Source organism: Caloenas nicobarica, chromosome 3 (assembly GCF_036013445.1).
Source record: "Caloenas nicobarica isolate bCalNic1 chromosome 3, bCalNic1.hap1, whole genome shotgun sequence".
Classification (NCBI taxonomy): Eukaryota; Metazoa; Chordata; class Aves; order Columbiformes; family Columbidae; genus Caloenas; species Caloenas nicobarica.
The window spans coordinates 31,574,197-31,600,543 of NC_088247.1; the positions used below are offsets into that span (position 1 = coordinate 31,574,197).

At 36.3% G+C, this 26,347-nt stretch overlaps 1 protein-coding gene across 4 annotated transcripts in view; it reads left to right on the top strand.

The window, feature by feature from the left end:
• The window catches only part of FAM135A (family with sequence similarity 135 member A), a 90,385-nt gene that overhangs the window by 50,510 nt on the left and 13,528 nt on the right, over positions 1–26,347 (top strand). For 2 of the 4 annotated variants that reach the window (XM_065631097.1, XM_065631101.1), the window contains 10 exons: positions 1,796–1,873; positions 4,055–4,104; positions 5,847–6,002; positions 12,305–12,378; positions 12,686–12,840; positions 13,102–15,418; positions 17,453–17,613; positions 19,297–19,388; positions 21,414–21,511; positions 25,433–25,584. In XM_065631097.1, the coding sequence (XP_065487169.1) occupies positions 1,796–1,873; positions 4,055–4,104; positions 5,847–6,002; positions 12,305–12,378; positions 12,686–12,840; positions 13,102–15,418; positions 17,453–17,613; positions 19,297–19,388; positions 21,414–21,511; positions 25,433–25,584 (3,333 nt within the window). The remainder of the gene's footprint in view (positions 1–1,795; positions 1,874–4,054; positions 4,105–5,846; positions 6,003–12,304; positions 12,379–12,685; positions 12,841–13,101; positions 15,419–17,452; positions 17,614–19,296; positions 19,389–21,413; positions 21,512–25,432; positions 25,585–26,347) is intronic. The other 2 variants (XM_065631099.1, XM_065631100.1) reach the window with 2 other exon arrangements.

Genomic DNA, 26,347 nt, shown 5'->3' on the forward strand with positions numbered 1-26,347 from the left:
GTAATGCATGGAAATGTATGTTCCATTTCTGCAGAATGCAGGTATCTTAGAGAGCCAACCTCAACAAGGAGAGTGGTGAAAGTAAAAAAGGAAAATATATTGGCATTATAAAGGATGAGTTAGACTTTTTCCTCATCAAGCATATACCATTTTAGTAATGGAAAGTTCTATATAAATCTGAAAAATAGATCTTTTGGATTTTACACTGATTGTAGATAGCATTTATTGATTTTGTACTGTTTAGTTTTACCAATGTCAAAACAAGCATTATGAAACAATAAAGTTGAGATATGAAAACTATTTTTAAAATGTGATGTGGTCAATTAGTGAGTCAAACAAAGAATTTTTAGCTTGTGTATTACAAAATACAAAGCTGTTTTTTGAATTTAATTTGTCTTTGAGGGAGGGAGTGCATTACAAGTCTGTGCATAGAAAATATCTGAAACTGAGGCTTTTTCTTTATATAAGCAAAAATACTGCTACAATTACAGTGCAAAGAATATTTCTGTTTCAGTTATCTTAATCTTGATATGGAAGGGAACACCCTGTTAAAGAAATGACTCAACTCTTGGTCTTTCTTTTAAGGACAAAATGTGCTTTTTCCCAAAAAAAATCTGTTGGCACTATTGCTGTTTTAAGGATAGGCTTAGCCTAGATCTCGATACTTAAATGTTTCAGATAGGACCTTCAATTCCCCTAAAACATTCCTACAACATATGTATGTAATAGAAAAAAGATGGCCATTGGGTTGCATACTTGGGTTGTATCTTTCAAACTTCATTGTAGTCACCAATAACATTTCCATAAGCTTCAGTGGAGCTTGAGTCAGACCTTTGGTCATTTCTGTGAGTAACTTAGCTTACCTTTAGGAACGCAAGCTTGAATAGAAATGCTCAAAATAACTATATGAAGATAAAATGACTACTTGCATTTAACATTCACTGTACATATTCTGCTGATGGTTTGTTTCCTGTGGTTTGTTGGGTTTTTTTGTTGTTTTTTATGTCTCTGCTAGAAGTACTTTGTTTTCTTATTTGTAAATATCTTTTCATTTATTTCAGTTATTTTGTATATGCATTGATTGCGACAATTGATATAACAGAAAGGACTAATAATGCAAATGTTAATTATGCTACTATTACTCACCTTTTGCTCATGAAAAATAACTAATGCCTACTATTAACGCTACTTTTTCTAAAATCCATCAAGAGTTAAAGAAAAAAAACCAGCTGTGTTTCTGTGATGTCTATATGTAAATTTAAGCTCTCTGGACTTCACAAAGTACACAAATGTCATTTGCATGCATTTTTCATTTTTAAAGTAAATGAACTGTTTTATAGTGGAGCTTTTTGCGGGGGAAGTTTAAAAGGGCTTTTCAGAAGCGAATTTCAAGTCCCATTTAAATCCCAGAATTGTCATTTTTTTGCTTTAAATTAAATTTTTATCTCTTTAATTTTGTTTCATCTGTTTGCTTTGCTATGGCTCTATCACATAATTTTAACACAGGGCAGTGATTTTGCAGAAGCATGTGCAGGCAACTGTTGGACTCAATAACTGTAATTGAGCATTTAAGTATTATTGGTTTTAGGAAATAAAAAATGCTAGCTTTATGTATATCACAAGTGATATCTAATCTAGAAACTATACTAAAATTATATGCTTCCATGTACTGATCTAACTGCACTAATTGCTAGGCTAGCAATAAGCTTTTTGACTAACTTTAAGGCAAATGATAAATCACAGATGAAAAAAGGAGTGTAGTAACTAGTGATGTGTGTGCAATCCCTATAACTAGCCAAGGCCAGCATGCAGGTCCTTTATGAACGCCTTCTCAGAAGAAAATATCCACGAACCCAGAGAGACGCCTACCTAGGTATGTTTCCAAAGCAGGTGATATAACCCCTCAGCTTTTTATTAATAATATAAAATACTATATTCTTCCTAATAATATAAAATAATATATTATTTTGTAAACAGGAACACTATTTCACTATTCAGCCATAGCAAGCGTATGTTAAACTCTGAGGTCTGCAGTATTAAGGTACTTATTTCCTGGCTGAATATAGATAACAAAATGAGAAATTATGACTGGGTTTTGGTTTAGTGTTTTTCTGTTTTACTAAACAAAAATTATTGAAGAGTTCAGTCAGTTGTCACCATTTACATAAAATAGCTAAAAAGTCTAGTTTAGTTTAATTCAGCAGAGACTCATTTTCTTAAATAATTAAAGACTAATATCTTTTGCTCCTGAGAAACCTTTCAGGTTGCTTCTGATATCTCAAGGCTGGATCTGTCCAGACGCTACACAAGGCATTCTCAGAGCTTAAGCTGCATTTGTCCATATCTCGCTGGCCAGTTCTCCCTCTGGAGAGTGTCAATGTTGGCCTGACGCCGGACAGAAGACGACAATGCAGGTTAAGCACAGGGAAGATAGTGATGGGAAAAGAATAAAATAGCAGTTCAGTCTCATAGTAGGTCACCAGCTTAATCATCTGTAACTGCATTTGGATTTTGTTTTAAAAAGAAAACTCTTTTTTAGCAGGGCCAGCAAAATTTCATCAGATCTTCGCTGGGTGAATGTTACTGTTGTAGAATGCTAATATTTAATTTATTTTTGACTTGTATTGTCTCTGTTCTGTCCTTTTTTAATATAGCATTGTAGTTTGGGATTTTCAATAATGATTTTAAGACTTTGGAGATTTAAATGTGACAAAAAAAGATAATCAGTATTGTGTCTCCTGAGTAAGCCATTTAATTTTTTCACTAATGACAAAATTGTGTGGCCACAAACACACCAAAAGTAGTATCACATCTTAAACTGTTTTCATATATTTTCAGAATAATTATCATCAAGTACTGTTTAGCTAATACAGGCATATGTAGTTTCTTTTGAAAACATTTCTAAACCTGTTTCTGAGAACTTCATGCATTTCTGCAATTTGTGTATTTTCTCAGAACTTTAATTTTTTTTGTCATTAAATTTAAGCCTAAGTATAATGGATGCAATTAGCTGAAAATCAATATGTACTTACCAAATCTGGATGGTATCATTTGAAAACAAGTTGAGTAAACACACCGTTGTCATTCTATAAACGTGTTATCCACATCCTAAATTTATTATTGTGGGTTTCAAGGCATTTTTGTTGGTATATGTTTTCAAGAAATGTTGCATTTTTTTTTTTGCTTATACTGTGTTTCAAAAATGAATTTAAATATAAGTAATTGTTACAGACAATTTTAGGGTTTATAAGTCGTTCCGTTGTCACTGGTACCTCAGATGTAGAAGGAAATCAAAACATAATACTAAATTATTGTTTAATTGATAAGATTTCCCTAAGTAGGTTAGGAATGATTAACAAGAAAAAACATCTTACATGAAGGAATAAATCTGTTTTCTTTATAAATATGTCATTCAAGTTTCAGATCCAGTTTAAGCTGCCGTACCATGGAAGATTAGTTTACTTTTAACATTGAGCTATTGAGAAAAAGATCACTTAACAAACAGGTTTATTTGACTGAAATATAACTCCACAGGCAATTAATGAACTGTATTAATATTCACATAGCTTGAAAATTAAGTAAATAATATACCTGTAGAAAAATGGTCCTGAAATAAGGTATCTGTGGAAAACAGAGGTAGGAGAGGAAATGTGTTACCTCAGCTGTGAACGATGATGTTGCTGCTGAATAGTTGAGCAGCTCTCTGGATAATCTGTAAATGGTATCATCTAAATTACAGTATTTTCAAGTATAATTTTGAATGGAAAATCTGTATCCTTGACAAGATATCATAATAAGTGATCATGATACTCAGTTGTAAACTTTTTAAATTAAGTGTGCTCTGTTCTCAATCTCAGAAATAAGTAAGAAATTATTTTAATGGGAGTTTATCATTTACTTGATTTAAAGCTGATTGTGATACTTAATATGGCTTCAAGTTTTAATTGATGGGCTCTTTTCTTTTTATGTTTTAAAATTGTTTTGTGAGAGAACTGTTTTTATTCTGGAACTTGGAAAGTACATTTTTCATGGATATGTTCTCTCATCTTTCCAGAAAACATAGATGTAGAAGTTCGTCTTACAGAGTTGTGTGAAGGAGTAAAGGTACACTATTTTATTTCATTTATTAAATAAGTGTAATAACTATAAAAGTAGAGTATGCTGATTTCATGTGCTATGTGGAAATAAACTGGTTTTTTTCGGTGCTAACATCCTGTGCTTTTGTTTGCCGACACTCCATTTCAGCTGTTCCTCGTTCAAAGATAAATTGCTCAACTGACTCCAAAACTATCCATGTGGTGGCTTGGCGTGTCAGTAGTAGTCATGGTAACTTTTGTATACTGTGAAACTGAAGATTATGGAAAGGTGGATTAGTTGTATTAAAATCACATTTTGAATTTTCCCCATTTATAATTTGAATTCTTTTGGTTACAATAACAATAGAAGATCAAGCAGTAGTACAATAGTAAGTTGTACAAAAGCAGATCATCCCCTCATCTGGAAGGACTTGTCCTGATCCTGCCTCTTCCTTCTGTTTTCCCTGCATTCTCAAGGAAACACTGTCTAATTCAGATTACTTAGACTTGTCTCCCCAGCTCTCTCCTTAGTCAGAACTACCCCCGCTGAATAGCTGATTCCCGTATCACAGGGAGGTTTAAGCACAGGTTTTAACACTTTTCTTACAGATTGGCCGTGCTTTGCTGCTGAGTGGGCCATCTGCCCAGCTCTTGAGGACCTTTCAATACTGTAGCAGTAGTATAACTGGAAGGAAATGTAATATTGGCTTTAAATGGATTTCATTTGTATAAGTGGAGAAGAAGCCAGTGCAGTTAGCTCTCTGTGGGCAACTGATGATCTTACTTTATAAACTAAAAGTTTTTTACATTTACATAGCTACTGTAAATTCTTTAAGTACCTGTGATTTTTTTTGTTTCATTAGTTCCTCCCTTAGCTTGCTCAGGTATGCTAATATTTTTTTCTTTTTTTTCCCTGCCTGTTCTTTTGCGCAGGTCTCATCAACAGTTCTTCCCCCTCTTATTTCCACTCACGCCCACTAAGCTGGTGTTTCAGTATTTGCAGTCTGTTTTTTCTACTTGCTCTTTAATATTGCTGGAGTTGGGTGTTTTACTTTTTAAACACTTATGTGCCCGCAATGAGTTTCTGAAAAACTACTTTTTTTTTTTAAATGGCAGGGAGCATAAGCCTTGTGATAGTCTACGATTGACTGGCATTGAACTGTATTATATCGCAGGATTACAGTACATTGTTAAGAAAGAAAACTTGGTTCGCACTGAATTTGTCGTGATGTGATCTGGTTCTAGGAAGCCTATATTTTAACACTGGTTCCTGAGCATGTTGAAAGTGTATGTAGATATATAGCACCATATAAATGTTTTTGTGAGTTGTCACTATTCCGAAATGGAGATGTCTTTTATTAAATGTTTACAGTTGTATCAAATTTGGACTAACATAGCAAGTGTCGATTTTTCTGTTTTTTGATTGCTGATTCCTGTTCCTTTCAGGCACACTGTATTATTGCATGTTAGAAAATACAACAGTCGCAACTCAGTTATGGTTGCCATAAATGGAATTGTTGCTTTATTTTAAGGTCAGCAGTCCTGTTCTAAAAGGCAACTGGATAATGTTTAAAGCAACATAAAATAATCCGTTAGTGTTGTAACATAGATCAATTCAATTCTGTTGCTTAGACAAAACAGTTCTCATTTGGAAGTTACTTTTTAAATTAAAATTCTCACTAAGATAAAGTACACTTTTTTGATTCTTGTCTGTACGTTATCTGTTAATCATCATCTGTTAATCATATAAATCTATTTTCCTAACTTCAGAAAATGGAAAATCCTGATGAACTGGCGGAACTTATCAATATGAACCTTGCTCAGCTTTGCTCACTTCTGATGGCGCTCTGGGGGCAGTTTCTGGAGGTCATTACCTTACAAGAGGAGGTCACAGCATTGCTAGCACAGGAGCATCACACGTTAAGAGTAAGTATTGTCTCTGACTTTAGGAACTTGGGCACATTCATACACTTACTGGGACACATTTTTATGGAAATGTGTATCAAAATGAGACTCCAGATTCTAATTTTTCGAGTTTTATTTGGGAAGATTAGTTGGAATCATAAAGGGAGCTGTTGTATTGCATTTGTTAGCTTGTGTATCATGTTGTTAGAGTTTATTCTTGGAATATAAGACATAAAATATATGTATAAATTTATATTTACAACCAACCAATTAATTCATCTTTTGAATAAGAAATGCAGTTCAGAAGGCAAATTGCAGTCTGTGGAATAGGATGTATTTGCGCAGAATGATGCATTTTTCTGCAGAAGCCATTCCTAGTGCCCGCTCCACATTTTACTTCCCTGCTGGCTTTAGACTGCCTCCTTACATCGTAAAACAAAGTGTACTTTCCTTCTGAAATAAGAATTTTTAACATTCATAAGCTTAGAAATGTCTCTTAAGTGGGTTTTTAAAAAAGAAGAGACGTATTGGAAATGATCTAGTGAGTATGTGTGTATGTGTATAAAAATATCTGTATAGTGAATACCTACACACACAGTTGATCATGCAGTTCCTGTGTGCTCTCTCCATGCAAAACCTCAGCAATGCTGGTTCCCATAGTGAAATATTTTCAAATATGATCTCAAGCGTTACCTTCACTTTCTAATATATTTTCCCTCCCATCTCTTGTGGCCGAGGATTTGAAGAAACCGAACATTCTTAAGTTTTCAGAGAGTAAGATTCATTAAAACAAAAACAAATTAAATGTGACACACACCACATTTGTCTTGCACACGTTACAGAATAGGTCATTTTAAGAGATTATCTGGAGGTGCTTCTTGTACAATCATTTGCAGAGAGCCCGTTAGGAGGTCTGGTTAACAATAATATGTTTTCCATGCTTTATAATAGTCATAGTCCAAAACAAAGTCTATTTTAAGGCTTTATTTCTGAGAGGTTTGATTTGTCTTACCAGCATCTCTGTCACTTGCATCAAAACCCTTGCTGATTTGGTTCTGGAGGGGAAACTGATTATGAAGGATCATTGCACTGTGGTCTTATGTACAGACTTGATAAATCACATTGTTTAATAAGGGAAATCATGGTTGTGGAAATGGCCTATTCTGGAGAATAAATGGAATATTTCAGAAAGAGCGCAAGGCTTATTTGTTAGATGTGCTGGCCATAGGAAAGTGTGAGCGTTTTACTGGGTGTCTATGAATCTTACTTACCTTTACTTACCTTTACTTACTTACCTTTACTTACTTACATTTCTGTGCATTTCATATAAATTCTGGAGTCCTTCAAGTGAAGTAGTGGAAGGTATGAAATGAAAATACGGTTTCACACTTGCATTCAACTGCTGGTATGTTAGTGTTCGTACAAGTATATATTTAATAAAACCAAAAGAACTATTAATACTTTCATTTTTACTGCTCCAACATTTAAGGAAAAAAAAAAGATACTGCTATTAATTATGGTTTTAGCTTCTTAAATGTGGTTTGTTTTAAAATCTCTGTAATTCATTCTCTCCAGCTCTCAAATACCTTAATTACTGAGTTTTACTGTGGTTATTTTGGGGAATATGAATCAAAGTAGTTAATTATACAATGTGAATTGAGATATTGTGTATATTAAAAGTATCTCTGGGATGTTTTCCTGTTTTCACAAAATTTAAATACGAGTTCCCTTCTCTCTTTTTTTTTTTTTTAAGTATCATTTGATTTCGCACCTGCATTTTTTCCCTTTCCAGTTGCTGTTAGGCCCAATTGTTTTGTTGTCTGTCACTACACATACATAAACTTGTTTCAAGCACAACATCATGTTTAATTTTTGCCTTTTTTTGCAAGAAAAAACCCCAAATTATTCTTTAGTAAATGCTATAGAAATATCTTCTTCTGGAGATATGAATCCACACGTGCAGTGTAGTGTTGTAGGGATGAAGAGTCTTATGTAGTGCTCAGTGTATTTTGCTCATGAGGGACACTGAGTCTCTCAAACTTACAAGCCTTCTAAGTTGAGCTCAGAGGTGATCCTTGTTATAACTGAAAAAGCTGAGCTTATTTTATTTTTCAAGGAAGCAGCTAATTTCTATTTATTATTGAGTTCTGCAGTTACTAGATACTACATTATCTACCCAAACATCAAAGACTGAAAAAGAGATGCAGGGCACGTGTAATCTTAAACTTACCTTTTTAATTAAAACCTGATAGTGAAGAGCAAGCAGGCTGACTCTAAAATTTGAATAATATGGCATTGAGAAGGAAATTCTACCTGAGTCAACTTACAGAGAACCAGCAATGTGTTATTACTAAATTTTAAAGGGACTAATTTGCAAACGTGACACTTGTTTTCTGTACTTCAGGATGTGAAGAGCTTGTGTAAATACTTCGCAAGTATATGTGATTAAAATACTTGTAAAAAGACATAGTTGCACTGGGCTTCCCACATGGCAATAGAGCACCAGCCAGCAATCCATAAACTCAGTAAACCTTTAAATTAAAAAGATGGTAAATTTGAACCTTGGTTGGTTTGGTTGTTGATTTCGGATCCTGTTTGGCAGTGCTTAGGATAATAGTTTGTAATTTGTATTAATAATCTCCTTAGAATTTACATTCTGAGGGTTCGTATAAACTTATTTTGGAAAATGTGCAATGATCATGTTTCCCTAGAGGTGTTATTTGCACATGTTAAATGATGCAGGCTTTCTGGTCAGTGAACTTAGTTGAGATTTGAGAGATGACGTACTAATTCTCCTCTTGAGACAACAGCTGTCCATTCTGGAATAAGATTTTTGTACTATACAAAATTCCATCCGTCTAAATAATCCCTTTTATTTTGGAAATAAATAGTCTGTTGTGTTCTCTACTGGAGGCTGAATCTCTTTTAACTTTACCTTTTCATCTTGCAATATTTATAGACTATACTCTCCCCAGGAAACTTCTCCCTAGGAAAGTTTAGTATTAATCTAAGATGAATGAACCCTTTCAGGGAATCACTCATCTGATTGGTTTAGATATTTGTATTAAAATACACCATAGAAATGTGTGTCATCTCTGTATTTGGTCAAATGCCTTTCACCCTCTTTGCACAGGTGCTTATAAAGCAGGTATTCCTGATGAAGTGTTGTTAGAAAATAAGGTCATAATGACATTTATTTTAAGTGTTTAAAATTATTATTATTTTAATAATTTTACTTATTTTACTTGATTATTTAAACACTTATTTTCAAATACTTTGAATATTAAGTACTACATTAAAAAAATCAGGAACACTTTAGGTATGCTAGAACATCCATCAACTACCTTGTCACACTGATAAGTTTTATGACTGTGTTTTATTGAAAAAACTGCCTAGCGTGTGTTATTTTATATTGCAAAAAATTTGCACATTAAACTAGTTCACCTGTTTGTTCTGCAGTGGCATCTTCTGGTAGGTCTGAACACACTTTTCCAAAAATATTCCTGTCAGTTTGATGAGTCCTAAAGTAATGAGAACTGAGATCTTAGACTGCATCTCTTAAATGTGCAGGGACTTGATAGATATTCCACAGCAGTTTTTCTGTCTGATATTTCCTTGTCTTTTGTTTATGTTGGGAGGACCACAAAACCCTTAATTTTGGGAAGTCCGTAGGGACTAGGAGTAGTGGGAACAATTTCCTCCTGTGAAGTCTTGGTGGAGTCGGCCCAGGTCGGGAGCGCCTGAGTCCCTGACACCAGCTGGTAGTTGCTCTGGTTCTGCAGAGCCTGTTTAACAACATCCAAGCAAATGCCTTGGTCCCTCCATAAGTTAAGCAGTGATTTAACACAATAAACTATTGTTGTTTTGGTGTATTTTTTTTTCTCTCCTTAATATTGATTTGTGTGGGCTTTCAGAGCTTGCTTTCAACTAGTTTTATACTGTTGCTATTAAGAGCTGTCTGGAGCTGGTAATCAGATTTTCTTCAAAAGCACTGGAATTACTTAAACAATTGAAAATGGGATTTATTGCAAATAGAAAAAGCCTTCCTTTTCTGGTCAAGACAGTGGCAGGATTCCAGAGATCTGGTCTCCATATAAATCCAGTTCCTTTATGTGGTGAAGTGATTGCTTGCATCCAAAGTCAGAACCACCTTGCTTGCCTCCTGGGAAACAGCTTTATGCTCTTTTCTTGGCTTCAACCACAGACACCTACTAATTGGGCAGTATTCCTGTTACTGTTTTATTTCCTATTACCTAATTGGTTTGGGTATATATTTTAAATTGTGTAGTTTACAACACTAACCAGTCCGCTTTTCATGATCGATTGTTGTAAAATCTAGTTTTTAACCTGTAAAATGGTCTCAAATTCTGTTGTATAACGAGCTTCTCCCTTTCTGGGGGAAAGGTTGGGGATTAGTTCTGACAAAATCATGTGTTTGGAAGGTAGATGTCTGTTTAGAAAAGCCAGCTGGGAAAACACAGAGGAGTATTTAGGAACACTGATTCTAACCCCACATGTGTATGCATAAACTCCTAACATCATTTCTGAAGGAAAGCAGGGATGTCTTCTGTGTGTGTGTCTGGTTACTGTTGCATTTACAAGGAAGTTTTCCATTTAGCGTATTCTTTTTACTTCAAAACATTTTCCATTACTGTTCACACATGATGTTATCAGTGAGATTAATTTTATGTAATACAGTAAACAGAATTCTGGGAGGTTGGGACAGGAGTCTCAGCTTCTAGTGCAGATTAGAGATTGAAGGTTTAATGTGGTTTGAGGGGTTGTTTTTTTTATTAAGCAACTTTGAGCAATTTTTTTTCCAGTTTTTCTTCTATTGAAAGAGGAGAGAGTAGAAGCTACGGATCATAAAACTTCATCCAGACAGTACTCTCTAAAAGTATACTGGGCCTTGTATCAGGAGGGAAAACTAACACCCCTGCAAGTGCTTGTCTTTGAAAAAAAGTTAAGGTGGTCCTGAAAGCCTGACGTTTGCCAGCTAACGCACAGGATTTTTCTCATGCGTGTCTGTGTTCGGGCTGGACACAGGCGCTGGTCGCAGCTCTGAGTGAAGTGAAATCGCTGCGGGAGCTGAAGTGGGTCTGATGCTGCTCCGCCAGATACGCTGCAGACCCTCACGGGGAAACCCCATTGCCTGGGAAATGGGATGACTTTAGAGGAAGACCCAGAGTATATTGAGGAAATAAGGAGTTGGGGGCCAGGAAGTGGCTGGTAAACAAATGATTGATGAAGCAGACTAGCTGCAGCTGTGGTTCTCTAAGTGGGATAGAAATTTTATTTTAATTGATACAAACAAATTGATGTTTATGCCCAAGTTAGTGCACAAGCAGTTGCTGACAGCCACTGTACGGCACATTGTCTTTTTTTATATGTCTTGTTACAATAAACAAGATACTGTCTTAATGCATGGAATTGCATTTTTTTTATGCAGGTCATTGGGCAATTGCAAGAATGTTCTGAAAATGTGTCTAGATTGAGTAATATTCCAATATTTAATATTGGAAATGTGAGAAGTCTCATCTTGCAAAGCCTTAACTTTGGGGTTTCTCTGTACTGTATTTTCAATACATTGATTATGTTTTTATTTGTAGTAAATTGCTGTATAATTCACCCTCTCTATTTCCACACACAGTGTTTGATGATAAAAAATGCTTCTCTTATAAAATCCCATTTTAGTATTGTATGGTTTATTGACTTCAGGCATACAATTAAGTCTTGAATACAGTGCTTGTAATTAGTATACATTTTGTTATTGTCTTTGTAATTTGCAGCTGAAATCTTTACAAACAAAAGATTTTTTTGCACAGTAGTTTACTGTGGCCTAGAGAGTATTCATGAAAAATTTGAAATAGATACTTCTCTGTATTTTGAGACAGCAGAACATCTAATGGGCTTCTACTTCTGGAGGTAATCCTCAACACATGCAGAAGTGTCCATCAAACAGTAATTTCCTTTCTTCCTATTGAAACTTCTCTTACTATTTTTGTGTTATTGTTTCAGGTGAGACTGATTTGGATGATTGATTTCTTGATAATCAAGTTTACAGCAGGCACTTGAATCTAATGTAATTCCCCTCAGTCATCCAGTGCACAAGTTAAAATTCTCATTTCAGTCGCTAGTCTTGTCTGTGGCATCCTCTTCCCTCCCACTCAGACTGAATGTTTTAAAAAAACTGTCGTACATACATACATACATACATACTGTACATACATACATACTTACACATTACTGTGTAGGAATGCTGGTGGATTTTCAAAAATTGTATGTAATAGAAAATAAGTTCTAACTCTATTTGGATCTTGCAGGTACGCAGATTTGCAGAAGCATTCTTTTGTCTTGAGCATCCCAGGCAAGCTGCCCTTGCCTATCAAGAACTACAGTGAGTAGCCTTTTGAAGTGCACAGCACGTAGCGTGTGGTGCTGTTATTTTATAGCTTACATAGTGTGGATGTACCATCTTGCAAAAATACTTAACGTAACAAGTTCAAGAGAAACATGTCCTGAATATAGATTTGAGGTTTTTTAATGAAAGTTATATCATAAACTATTAAATAACTATTGAAGCTATTAAACAACTAATTAGTAGAAAAGCTGCTACTAAAGTGAATTAAACTACTACTAGTTTCTGTTAATGTAAAAATAAATAGTTCTACTTTTTTCATGTGGGACTGCTTCCTTTTTTTCAGTGCTCAAAGTCATCTCCAGATGTGCGCAGCAATCAAAAACACTTCCTTCTGCAGTTCCCTTCCACCCCTCCCTATTGAATGCAGTGAACTCGATGGAGATACAAACTCCTTGCCTATAATCTTTGAAGATCGATATTTAGATTCAATTACTGAAGGTAAACACACCTCAGAGTGCAGTTTTCTTTTTGAAGAACTGAGCAAAAATTATTTAAAACTTGAGTGGGGTTTTTTTTACATTTTTTACTGGCTTTAAAGGAGTACATTTATTTGTTAGGAAACGTTTCTTTAGTTTGAGTTTTGAGAATATGTAAAGTACTATAATTAGTAGTGGTTTTTAACATCAGTTACATGCATAATCTTGTTGTAAACAATCCTTTTTCTTTTTTATTTTTTCCTTTTGCTTTTTTTGGTGAAAGATCTGGATGCACCCTGGTTGGTAGTTCAGAGTCTTCCAAGATCAGAGTCCAATAAACTGGATAAATTTGAAGCTGAAGAAGGTTTTGTAGCTGGTTTTACTAGCCCGGAACTGAAAATAAGACCTGCCGGTGCCTCCAACGTTTGGCATCCAGAAAGTGAAAAGACGGTAACAAAAACTTTGAAAGGGAAAAATGAAGATGTAAATAAATCCAAAGTTAAGGTTACTAAGCTCATGAAAACAATGAAACCTGAAAACACAAAAAAAGTTGTGAAACAGAACTCTAAGGACTCAGTGGTCTTAGTAGGCTACAAATGTTTGAAAAGTGCAGCACTGGAAGATGCCTCTAGAAGCTCAGAAGGCAGGCCTTCATGCAGTGCTAATGAAGGGCTGGACCCTACAGTAGGTGGATTTCCTTGTGACACAAAAACCTGCACCAGGCAAATAAGTCAAAGAGAACTTCCATTTTTGCCATCTGGAACTGAGGAAAAGACTGCCAAGACTGAAGGTTGCCAACCAGGTCTGGGTAGCTCCGTGCACTGTGAAAATGTGGCTATTTTTGATAGACTTACTATCTCCCAGACAGATTCTGGAACGATACAAGCAGATAGTGCTCTGCAACCCGGAGGTACGCTTGAAAGTTGTCCTGGAGGTCAGTCAGCTTCCTCAGGAGTCAGGACAATTGAGGTGAAACCAAGTAATAAGAATCCGTATGAAGGGGAGAAAGTAACTGTTAACATTGGGTCATGGGCCGAGTTTCCGCAAGGTGGAGTGCAAGGAGAGAATCTGCAGGCCCCCAATAGTCAGTCTTCAGAATCTGGAAATAAATTGAACTCAGGAGAACCCGAAATGGGGCTTGAAAAAGAAGATGTCCACGAAAGAAACTGCCGACCTACCAGTGACATCTTAACAAAAATGAAAAGTAATCAGCCTACTCTTTCTACAAAAGAAAGTCAACTTTCTGTAAGTGGAGACATGGCTAAGTTACCTGATGTTAGTGTGACATATGCCTCTTCTAGATTTTCAGATTCAGGTGTAGAAAGTGAACCAAGTTCTTTTGCAACTCACCCCAACCCTGATCAGGTTTTTGAAAATGTTCAAGGGCAAAGTGCATACAATGGTGAGAGAGTATTTCCTCAGCTTTTACTGAGACCGGACTGTGCTACAAAAAACACAATAGAAAGCCATTGCACTGAGAGTACCAGCGCTGTAAGTGAAATACAATCATCCCTGACATCCATAAATTCTCTGCCTTCTGATGATGATGAGCTGTCACCTGATGAGAATTCAAAGATATCTGTTGTACCTGAATGCCAGCTAAGTGACAGTAAAACAGTACTGGATCTTGGAGCAATTGACTTGCCAAAATGCGATGACCATAAAAAAACAAAACCCAATTTGCAGCAACAGTGTGTTTTATTTCCAGGGCACTCAGATAATGAAACTCTGTCTATACATTCCTCACTCTCAGGAACAAAAGATCTTTTACACTTAGTTGTTTCAGATGAGGATACATCCACTGATGTGAAAAGTTACAGCCCACAGGCAGACCTTGGCACCACCTGCAAGGACTTTCAGGACCTGGAAAGGCATCTTCGCACTACAGAAGAAACAATTAAATTGCGTTTGGAAATTACTTGTGTGGGTGAGCCATCTGTTGTTTCAGGTTCTTCATCTGTAAATGCAGTGTTTGAGGTTGAAAAAACAAATGACGGAAAACATAATGAGCCTTTAGAACTGAAGGAGACAACTGAAGAACTGTCAGTAGCTAAAAGTGAAACTGGTACAGATAATCCTTCTCCAACCAGTAGTACTGACATGGTAAAGCAAGGGCTTGTCGAAAACTATTTTGGCTCTCGAAGCAGCACAGATATTTCAGATATTTGGTCTATGGACAACAGCAATCCTGTTAGCCCTCAGAAGGAAACATATGAAAAACAAGATATTTGTTCTGCCCAACAAGACGAGGAAGAAGAGGAGGATCAAGAAATGATTGAAAACGGGTATTACGAAGAAACAGACTATAGTATATTAGATGGAGCTTCCAGTGCTGACCAGGACCGTGGCTCAGCAGAAGAGGGAGCCCTGAGGTCTGAAAGGATTGATAGTGGGCATCTGCAAGACGGAATGACTGTTCCTCCTGTCTGTACTCCCGGTTGTCTGTCTTTTCCTTCTTCTCTGAGAGACTCTCCTTGCAATGTTATCTGTTCTTCAAGGAATAAATCTCCTGCAATTACACAACAGCCAGGCAGCACATCCTGCAGCTCCCCTTCAGCTGTTTCCTGGTATGAAAGCTCCCCCAAACCTCAAATGTTAGCGTAAGTGATTGTTTTAAAACAAAGTTTTTTATGCTTTTAAAAATGATGTTAAGGTAGTATAGAAAGGGAAAAGAAGTGTGGTTGGGCTCCATGGTGCCCCCAGGTCTGTGGCTTGTGGATTCTGCACGCTCAAATAACATCATGTTTTAGATGTTCAGGTAGAAAGTGTGTCAGCACTGAATTCCTTCTGTCATTTATTTTGTGATTTCATGTGGTTTGATGAACTTCAAGCAAAATGTGGTATGTTTTGTTTCTCTAATATGTTCCTTTTAAAAAAAATAATCATTTATCTGAAAAGTGATGTTGTAATGGCTACTGAGCATAAAAATGGTGGTTTATGAAATGGAAGCTGTTAAAATAGCAAGTATAGGAAAATGTGCTTTGAGTTTAAAAACATAAAACCAAAAACATTCTGCTTGTCCATTTAATTAGTTAAGTGAAGCAAACGTGTGATGCTAGCCAAGGTCATGGCCTTGTTTTTCAGTCTTCAAATATCAAAAATGTAACACCTCAGAGACCACAATGCTCTAAATGACACTGCAGTTTGGACACCAGGAAAGCCAAATTTAGAGAAGCATCAGGGATCCCAGATTGCACCTCCTCTTGCTGTAAATATAGGAGTTTCCCTGAGAAACCCTCTGCTGCTAACTGAATGTGGGAAGCAGCAGCTTATTATGTTGTGTTGGAAGTAAAATGTTGCTTTCAGAAGGAAGAAAAATTAGAAGAGAGGTAAAAACAAGAACACTAAGAACGCAGAAGAGATAAGAGACCAGATAGTCTGTGGTAAGTAGCTGAGAAAAGGAGGAAGGATTGAGCAGTGGTAGAAGAAAACAGATTAGAATCAGACAGAAAAGTAGCCTCTGAAATACTGGAGGGTGGGTACTGGTGTGGAATGGGAGGGATGAAAAGCAGAGACTATTTAGGGTGTTCTGTTACAATAAAAGAAAGAAGGAACTTGGAGTAAAGTCAAGGACTTGGCCTTAAGGGAAAGCAGAGTCTCCCAGAGCGTGGGATTACTGGAATTCTAGAGGGCACGATCTGCTCCATAGAGAACCAACGTTGGTACATTCAGTTCAGAAAACATGCCTTGAATACAAAAGAAGTAACTTCTGCTGGGGAGTGATAAGACCAGCTGCCTGCAGTGGTTTCTCTTCAAGCTGACTTCACTGAAGCCAGTTAGTGAGGAATGAGCTAAGATAAGTCTGGGAAAACAGAGAACAGAAAGAATGGGAAGAAAACAGTGAGCAGGAGGAAGAGGACGGGATGCAGCGTGGTGCTGTGAGGAACCGTGCAGAACAGATAGATTAGGGAGAGAAGCACAAGGAAGCATAGAGCTTGAAGTGCTGCAGGGAAACCGATGTGCCATTAGTTAGGAAGGTTGTACACAAAAAACTGAGGGAAAGAGGAGAAAGGGAGGAATGCAAGGAACTCCGAGCATGTGGGGTTCTCGGCTATTAGAAACTGTATAGTATATGCCTTCATGTAATATCCAAGAGACCAGAGGTCTGGATCCGGCATCTTCTCAAGAAACTATCAGTTGTTCAAGCTACCAGAGGGAGTTTCTGGTGAGCTATTACAGCACTTGGCTCCAGCTCTCTGCTGACCTAGGAAATAGGTTTTAATTTTGGCAAGAATTACCAAAAGTCAGTGGAAATCTTTACCTTGACTTCTGATTGTTTGTAGTGTTGTTACTGCATTTAAACAAAGCTGTTGCTTGCTCAAGACCAGAACTAATCCAAAATCTTCAGTGGTTTCAGAAATACTTCAGAATTTGCAGGGGTGTTCAAAGGAGAGAAGAGAGTAGCACTTGGGGTATGGATTTTGTTACAGAGGAAAAGGGGCTATAGGAAGCTTCAATAAAAATATTTTGAGGAACTGGCTTGTTTTGCGAAGATAGTACTTTGATAAATATATTTTCCTTCATATCAGTTACATAGAAGACAAACTGAAAAGACAGTACAAAACTGTATCTGAGGAGACTCTGCATTTCTCTGGCAATAGTAAATGTTTTATCATAAATATGGTTTCTTTCAGTTTCCTACAGGCTAAAGAAGAATTGAAGCAACTTAAACTTCCTGGATTTATGTATAGTGATGTTTTCAAACTGGCTTCTTCAATACCTTATTTCAGTATGGAAGAAGATGACTATTCAGAAGAAGGAATACATCTTATAGTCTGCGTCCATGGCCTAGATGGTAGGCTGGGAAATGTGATACTGAATGAGATGAGATGAGTTCAGATTACTGGTTAGGATTAGCTTTTGTCATTTGAACTCAGAACTGGACGCTTCTGAAATAGGTTAACTGGAGGGAAATGGAAGTCTGACACTGTACTGCTACATTTGACAATGTGTTCCATAGAATCATCTAAATTAATAATTTTATGTAACATTTATCTCTGGTAAAACTTTCATGCACATAAACACACTTTACGCCATAGTTCACATTAGATACATGTTCCAGTTTTTTACGTCGTATTGGTATTTGTCCATATCGTGGTAATAGAGTGAAGTTACTAACAAACCAGTTTTGTTTAGAATTGGTAAGGTTACATTTTCAAGAAAAATAAAGTATGTGTATCTTGTTAGGAAAAAAGTAGTATATGTAAAATGCAGTGACGTGTTTATAAGGTTTTAAAAGGTTACATTACTGAATCACAGAATGGTTGGGGTTGGACAGGATCTCCAGAGATTGTCTGGTCCAACTCCTCTGCTCAAAGCAGAGTCACCTACAGCAGGTTGCCCAGGACCCAACCCAGTCGGGTTTGTGAATATTACCAAGGATGGAGGCTCTGCTGTGGCAGAAATGAGAAAATCTCTTGCTAATTGAAAAGTTTAAATAGCTTGAATATATTCACCTGCTTTAGTTCAAAGCATATATGTGTGTTAAGAAATAATATCCCCTCTGGTTGAAATACTCACAGCTTTCTGCCGTCAACGTTTTTGTCTTTTTGAGAAGCTTCTTAAATTAACAATGTAAGGAAACACAGTATGACAATAGGAAGAATATAGGACCGGACTGACACTGTACAACTGCCTTGTTTATTTTTCAAATTTGTAAGTTAAAAAAAAATTAAATACCAGAGTAGCTTTTCTTTCTTGAAGCAGAAAGCACCCTTTGTTAAGTGCTTTTAAAAAGGAACTCAGAAGTATTCCTTCTTACTAATGTGCCTAGAATTGACACAAAAGTTAACTTGGCCAAAAAAACTGTTATTAAAAAAACATGTCTTTGAAGCCTTAGAAAAATCCATATTGTTAGAATTTTCTTATGAAATGGTGAGTTCATACAAGTTCTTTCCTATTAATAACATTTAAATAAAAATCTTGTTCTCTAATTAGGGCAAAAAGGGTACTCTTTCTTCAAAAGCGTACACAATCATTGATGTAGAGAAATCTTCTGGACGCTGGTTATGCTGGCATTTGTTGTCTTGGGTACCGGTCTAAATGTATCTTTATTTGCTGACAGTCCACTCTGCCATTTTATTCTATGAAGTTTACAACTTGCCCTTGTTCCTTGCTCCTTCCCTGAATTCCTTAAGCTAGCTCTGAGTTCTCTAATTGACTTTCATCAAAGCTAATTAGGTTTTCGGGAATGTAATGTTCACAGTGCTATTTATCTGCTGGATGCTAAGATAGAATCAAACATGACTTCCTAAATCCTTGCTTGTTTAAAAGTGCATTGAATGTCATTTTTGTAGACCGTTTTGTCACTGCATTTGGCATTGCACTGTATCTTCCTGAGTCTTACTGAATTTTAATTAGGGCTGAGAATATCATTAGCTGTGTTTAAAGTTGTGCCGTAGGTTCATTTCAGTATTCTGAGTGCTTATATTGCAAGTTAACTTCACAGTACTAACTCTTGATTGTTTTTCCTTTTAAGGTAACAGCGCAGACCTAAGATTAGTGAAGACTTACATTGAGCTGGGGCTGCCTGGAGGGAGAATAGATTTTCTTATGTCCGAAAGGAATCAGGTATTTGACAAACAGAAAAATAATTTTTGTAAAGCAATAAACAGGCTACATCTTCACACGTTTTTTTTTAATGGCAGTATCTTGTTGCAGTTTACATTTTGTACGTTTTTATTGTATTCTCACAGAATCGATTCTTTGACCTGTGGCTTGTGCTAAAGTAAAGTAAAAGCCTAGTATGATGTTGAAGGTAAATGTATAAGGAGTAGTATTTGTTGCTGCCATTTTGTTGTGTTGTTGGATCTCCTAAATTCTCAGCATAATCGGTTAGCATTGTAGATAAAATACCCCTGACATTAATGGTAAAAGTTATGATAGTGAAAACTGGTGTGGCAAGAAGGGAGATGTGTTATTTCACAGGATCTGAGAAATGCAAAATATCTGTCTGTTGTTTTTGTCAGTGCACTGTAAGACCTACATCATGGCACTGAACCAATATCGAATTACCTTGTGTTAAACTTCTGTAAATTTTACTATTTTCAGGTGAAGTAAACTTGACAAAGCACAAAAGTCCAATTTTTACTTTTTGTGTGTGTGTATTACATATTGTAGTAGACGTACTTCAGGGATGAATTAGAACTGAGTCTCTTCAGTGGCTCAAACAAAAGGTTCATGTAGTGCAGAAGCTATTTCTGGCAATAGCTGCTGGGATGCTTTGCAACCAGGGTGGACAGGCAGCAAGTGACGCTTTCTCTTCTCTAGCCCGATAGTTTTTGGCAGTCAGCAGTTCTGAAACTTTCTGATTTGGGAATTCCATTGAGATCACCAAGCCTAATAGCTACTGCTGGATTTTTCTCCTTGATGTTGGCTGATTCTCTTTGAATGTTTATACTTCGATTTCCACAGCATACAGTTGAGACTAATTCTATAGTTCATACACATTACTAATTCAGTTGCAAACAAGAACATTTAAACAAATCCCCCTACAGTTTGTTTCAGAAAAAAATAGTCAATAATCATTCCCTGTTTTCCGCTTCAGTTAATTAAGTATTTTATTAAAAAATATATAATTTCTCCTTCAGGAGGCAACTGCAGAGACTTAGCCCATTCAGTATTTCTCAGGATCACATGTGAAACAGTTTCTGGTCATGCATGATATCCTTCCCTGCCCACTTTCAAATTTCTTATAATTTGAAATAAGGGTGATCAGAACTAGACAGAGCATTTAAGATGCTTGTGCACTGTGGACTTATGAAATGCTATATTGATATTTTCTGTTCTTTCCTTGCTTTCCTAACATAGCTGATTATATAGAACACAGATGTATAGATTATTTGCATATATGTTTAGGGCTGTTTTTCCCTATGTAACATTATTTCGCATTTCTTGCCATTTTATCATCCATGCATGCAGATTCTTCTGAAATTCGGGTCGGTTCTAGATTGGACTATCCTGGATATGTGGTTTTGTCTCCAAACTCTGACATCTCATCTCCTTCCCTTTCCCAAATCGTTTTTCAATATGTTGAACACTCAGATTTTAGCACAGATGCTTTGGAACTGGTATTGAAAAGTTTTAGGCAGCCTTTGCCTACCTCTTCTTTAATTTCTTACTGCTAAGCATTGTAGACAATCAACTATGAACCGAGAATAAGGCTTTAAGGATTTTTGTTTTGTTTTGAATAAACAGGACTAATATGGGCTCTGCTGTTGCAGTAATTGTCTAATTTCTGTTTCATGGATAGTGTGATTAGTTCTGAATATGCAGTTTGGTCTTCTGTTTCACTACAGATAAGATTATGTGTAGGGGAAGGCTTAGAGGTGAGACTGGCTGTGTAATGTTAAGATTTATTTCAGTGTTACTAGAAGAAAGTAGTCTTACAGGAAGATGTATATCACTTTATGTTACAAGAAAAAAAACTTGAAGAAATTACAATAACTAGCTGTAGTGTTTGTATTCAGAGTTAATATGGATGTTTTTGTTTGTGTGCTGTTGAGCAAAACACTGGGGAATAAGAATTCAGACTGAATGCAGAATGTGTATTGCTGCATTAGAAAATACAGTTATTATTTTTTTTTTATTTTACAGAATGATACCTTTGCTGATTTTGATTCCATGACAGATCGCCTTTTAGATGAAATTATACAGTATATACAAATTTATAATCTTACCCTTTCAAAAATCAGGTAATATTTATTCTATATTATTTCTAGAAATAACCTTAAAGCTAGAGCCCTGTGTTGTTCTGAACTGTGATACCCAGGAGCAGGCAAAGGAGACACAGGAAAGAGAAATTCAGGGAGGGGGAGGAGTAAGGGAAAGGGGGACAAAGGAGAGAGAAGGAATTCCCAGCTGAAAGAAGACTGAAGCTGTTGTAACCTCACCTAGTCCTGTTGGCGGTTTTAGGGTGGAGTTATGCATGACGTGTAAGGAATCGCTGTCCTGTGCTTCCTCGGATCCTGCGTGGTGGGGTTCTGCAGAAAAACAGATAGTGCTTAAGAAGGTCAAAGTAAACTGTAATAGCGCTGTCAAGACAAAGTTAGCTTTCTTCTGATTTTATAGTCTCTTCACCAAGTATGACATAGCAGACTGTCTATATTGTCATCTCTGTAGGAAAATTCCATCCTATTTGTGACATCGAAGGGCAGCTGCATGAAAAAAATATTTCATCATTTTGACGTTTTCTGACATTTCATCTGCTAAAAAGCATGTTTTGCATCTTAATAGAAGGCTCATCCCAGTCTATGCATTCCTATTTCCTTTTTCTGTTACTTCCAGGGAATTCTTACTCCATTTATTTTCTCCAAGTAGGGTGCCCTGTTTGGGCAGACTACCACACCACACTTCCTTCCAGCAATACACAGTTCAAGCCACACAGAATGGTACTTGTTACTAATAGAAACCACAGTGAAACTAAAGCAACTTTAGGCCTCACTGGTTACTCCACTGCCAGGTAGTTGTTGTCACAGCTAAAACAAACTAAGAACAGCTCAGGCCAAGACAAGTCAAGAGAAGTTCTGAGATTCTGCACTGTCAGGTCAATGCAAAGCCTCTTGCCTTCAGGTAATGGCAAAATCCTATTTATTGTGCTACATTCTTATACTGAGATAAGAAAAGGCAGCCCCTGTACCATCAGAACCCAGAGCCACACTAGAGTGTCAGCTTTAGTGAACCAGTACTTTTGGTACTACCAACACGTGTGTTGATCTCCTCGGAACAAAATCTTTGTGCTCGCTACAAGTGCAGAGCAAGCATGAACTTGAAGCTTGATTCAAACCAAGAGCAATTCGTCTTATAAAACAACTGTTTGGTGAAGAATTAGGTTGAGGGGACCTCTGGAGGTCATCTGGACCAGTTACTTGCTCATATGAGCATCAGCTTCAAAATGAATGCAACTTTGTAGCAAGTCAAATTGCTCAGTCATACCTGTTCAAGTCTGGATTATCCATGAGGATGGAAGCCTTTCCAGGTCATCACATGGCTACGAAATAAACCACATGCTCTTGGAGTGTAGTTTCAGAAACTGTTCTCCTTGTGTCAGGTCTTACATAAATTTCTGGTGACCTGTACTGGACTCACAGCTGGATTATTCAGCTTGTCATCCTCTTCCCTAAGTAACATCGGCTCAAAAAAAAAAAAAAAAAAGACAATTTTTAACATGCATATATTAAAATGCCTGTTCATTATTTCAATACCTTTTGATTGTGGCCTTTGATGGATTTTGTGGGGTTTTTTTCTTCCATGAATTTTATAGTTGGATGGGATTCTTTGTTTGTTAGTATAGAATAATGAGGTTTTACTGTGCCTAATTTTCCAGTATGATCTGAATTGGTAGACTTGTGCCATAAAGCGCATAGAAATACTACAGCGTAATTCTATTACTTCAGTGTGTGAATATCTTAATTTCAACAGATGGTAGTATTGCCACCTACTGTTCGGAAATGCATTGGTTTTGCAGAGCATCTCTCAGTTGTGGGGATCTGAAACACTGAGTCTTACACTTTCAAAACGCTTTTTGAAGGGTTTTCCTTTTCCTCCCTTTTCCTTTTTGATTTGAGCAAATCCTTAAACCTTTCTCCATTAGAAAATAATATTAAAGGCTTATTAAATGTTCACCTGAATTCATCTAAATTCGAACACAATATATTACCGTAACCTTTTTTATTTTTCTAAGTCTTTACAAATTAAGAACAAGTGTTAATCTTTGAGGTACATTCACATAGCTAATTGTGAGCACCCTTTTTTTCCTGAAATGGATCTTTCGTGTTTCTGAAGTTTTGGTTCAGGTATGCCCATATTCTTGAGGATGATACGACTGATTGATGGATCACTGTTTTTTCCAGTGACAAAATTGTCCTTTGTTATGGTACAATGTAAGAGTTTCTCATTCTTTTATGACGTTTAGTAAATAGTGGATGAACTGTCAAGAGAACATCTCTGCTAATGTTCAAATCTTCTTTAGAAAATAATCTCTTACTCAAGAGCAATTGTGTCATCCAGGTCCTCTTCAGGATAAAGTCAATTTCTGTGGATGTTTTCTTGTTTCTAAAGAAATCTATGGCTTTGTTTTTCTTGTATGGACTTCATGATGTACTCTGAGAGAATGGTTTTAAATTTTAGTATTCAAGAGAGTCAGCAGCTCAATATTTTGTTTTGCAAATGCACTGCTGTTGTGCTGACAGCACACAGGGTAGAAATCTTTCATTTCTAAATTAGTTAGATAGACATAGCAAGCTGCGGGAAAGAATTTCTGATATTGCAGCAATTCTGAATATCTAGTAGTAAAAGTGAACAGGAAGGATATGCATATATACTTAAACTGTGTATCGGTAAGGAACAAATAGCCTATTTTGTCATAGAAATGTATAATTATGTCAGAGTTCAGGAGTGGCCCTGCCATTCTATAACCTAATGTTTGAGATTTTTCATTTGGCTTTAAATTGGAATTTTCGGAGTCAGTAATTCTTGCTTGGGAAGCAATAAAGCAGTCAAGTAATTTTTGAGCACTATATTTTACACAGATATTACTGGTAGCTTGGGTTTAACTATTTTTGTTGATGAATGTAGTGATACAGAGAACACGGGAGGGATGATCTTATGATCATATGTTGTAGCACATATATGATCCAGCCACGATAGTTCTACTATATATTTTTGCATGGTTGTCTGTTCTTTCCATGTGCTGAGATTACATTTATAAAACAGGAAGGCGCTTCCTCCTTCTAATTTTGTGAGACTTGTCTCTGCCGTATCCTCTTTAAGTCAGTGCCTGGGATGCTGTGGTCCTTACCTCAGCAGGGATCTGTAAGCATAACTGCATAACTAGAACTGCTTTGTTTTATAGTGTCCCTTCTAAAGAAATGCTTTATACAGACTTGTGGGTACAACATTAGGCACCTCAGATTAATAATTATTTTTAGATACATGAAGCTATAGAGTCCCATCCATCTTTCCCCTAACTTGCTTAACCAGGGAAACAACTAAATGTAATATTCTCCTGGCAGACGGATATTTCTCAATTGCATCGCTCGAACTGATATTCCCTTCTCTTGGTCCAACTGCTAAACAGATTTGACATGTTGTTTCTATTTCAAAATAATCAGATTAAATTAAGTAATGTTTTTCCCCCTTATAGGGGTAGTTTTGGAATCCTTCTCCACTAGGCTGTTTCAGTAACTCTCACGCAGTCATCACACTGAATGCCATCACATGCCCAACTAGTTATTTATTCAGTCATGCACAGCTCATAGAATACTTTCTGAATACCTGGTGCTAAGGGAAATACACCCAGAAATAATCCTGGTTTGGGGTGCAAGATGCTGGTGGAAAGATAGTTTATTCTCACTAGCTTTTCAAAAACGATGTATAAAATCATTCTAGAGGAGCTTAGAACATGTTTGTAATGAGTTTGCGCAGCTTGGGAGATGTGAACAAGCCGTTTTTACTGCGTGACCTAAAATACAGGCTTCTGAATAGAAACTTTTCATTCATTTTTTTTTCCTGTCCTCTTCCAGCATTTTATGACACCAGTTGTATTTTTCTCTGTTAAAAAGAAAAAAAAGTTTCCCATCAAATTCTATGTTATACTGTTATTTCTTTTTAAACAGCTTTATTGGACACTCACTGGGTAATTTAATAATACGTTCAGTGCTCACCAGGCCTCGATTTAAATATTACCTCAACAAACTTCATACCTTCCTGTCTCTGTCTGGACCACATCTGGGTACCCTCTACAACAGCAGTGCTCTTGTTAATACAGGTAAAGTATTATTTTCACTAGTACAAGTTAAGGGGAGATACTGTCTTTGAAGTGCAGTTAGCAGTTTCATGTGGGGTGCACATTTCTGCATTACTTTGATTATGAGAAAGTGCATGTTTCACTGTCATAACAAGAGAGAAAGGGTTATAAAAATAAAGTATCAATAGAAGGATGTGCAAGAGATGGTTGACACAAGCATTTTCCAGTATGTTTGATTCAGATTTTCTATTACATTATAATGAATCTCCAGTTTCAATGTGTTGAGTTCAGTTTATTATAAACTGAATTTTAATATACTTAATCTGCAAAACAAGTAGGTTTGAGATGCATTAAAATAATTCTGAAATACCAGTAGTGTCTTTTCTCTCTCAGAAACGTCTTACCACCTGCAGTGCAGTTCTACAGATGCGTTTGTACTTTATGAATGTCTGTTTTTCTAAAGATTAAATGTAGCTCTAGGAGGACTTGTAGAAACTGCAGACTTTTGAAATAAATATTTTCAGGTAGCATCGAATTTTTAAATGAAAACTTGTTTCTGAGATTACCACCTACCTTGGAGAGCCCAAACCCAAAACAAGTAACGCTTATTTTCACTAAATAAAAATATGCTTGTTAAACTCTTTAAAAACACTCTAAAAATCATGAATTACCTTGTTTAGTGCCAGTTTATGGATTGTTTTTAGTATTTTGTTTCATACCAAAATGAGGAGGAAAAAAACTAAGTCACGTTTAGCTTAACAAGACAGGAATTGGTGGCTAACTG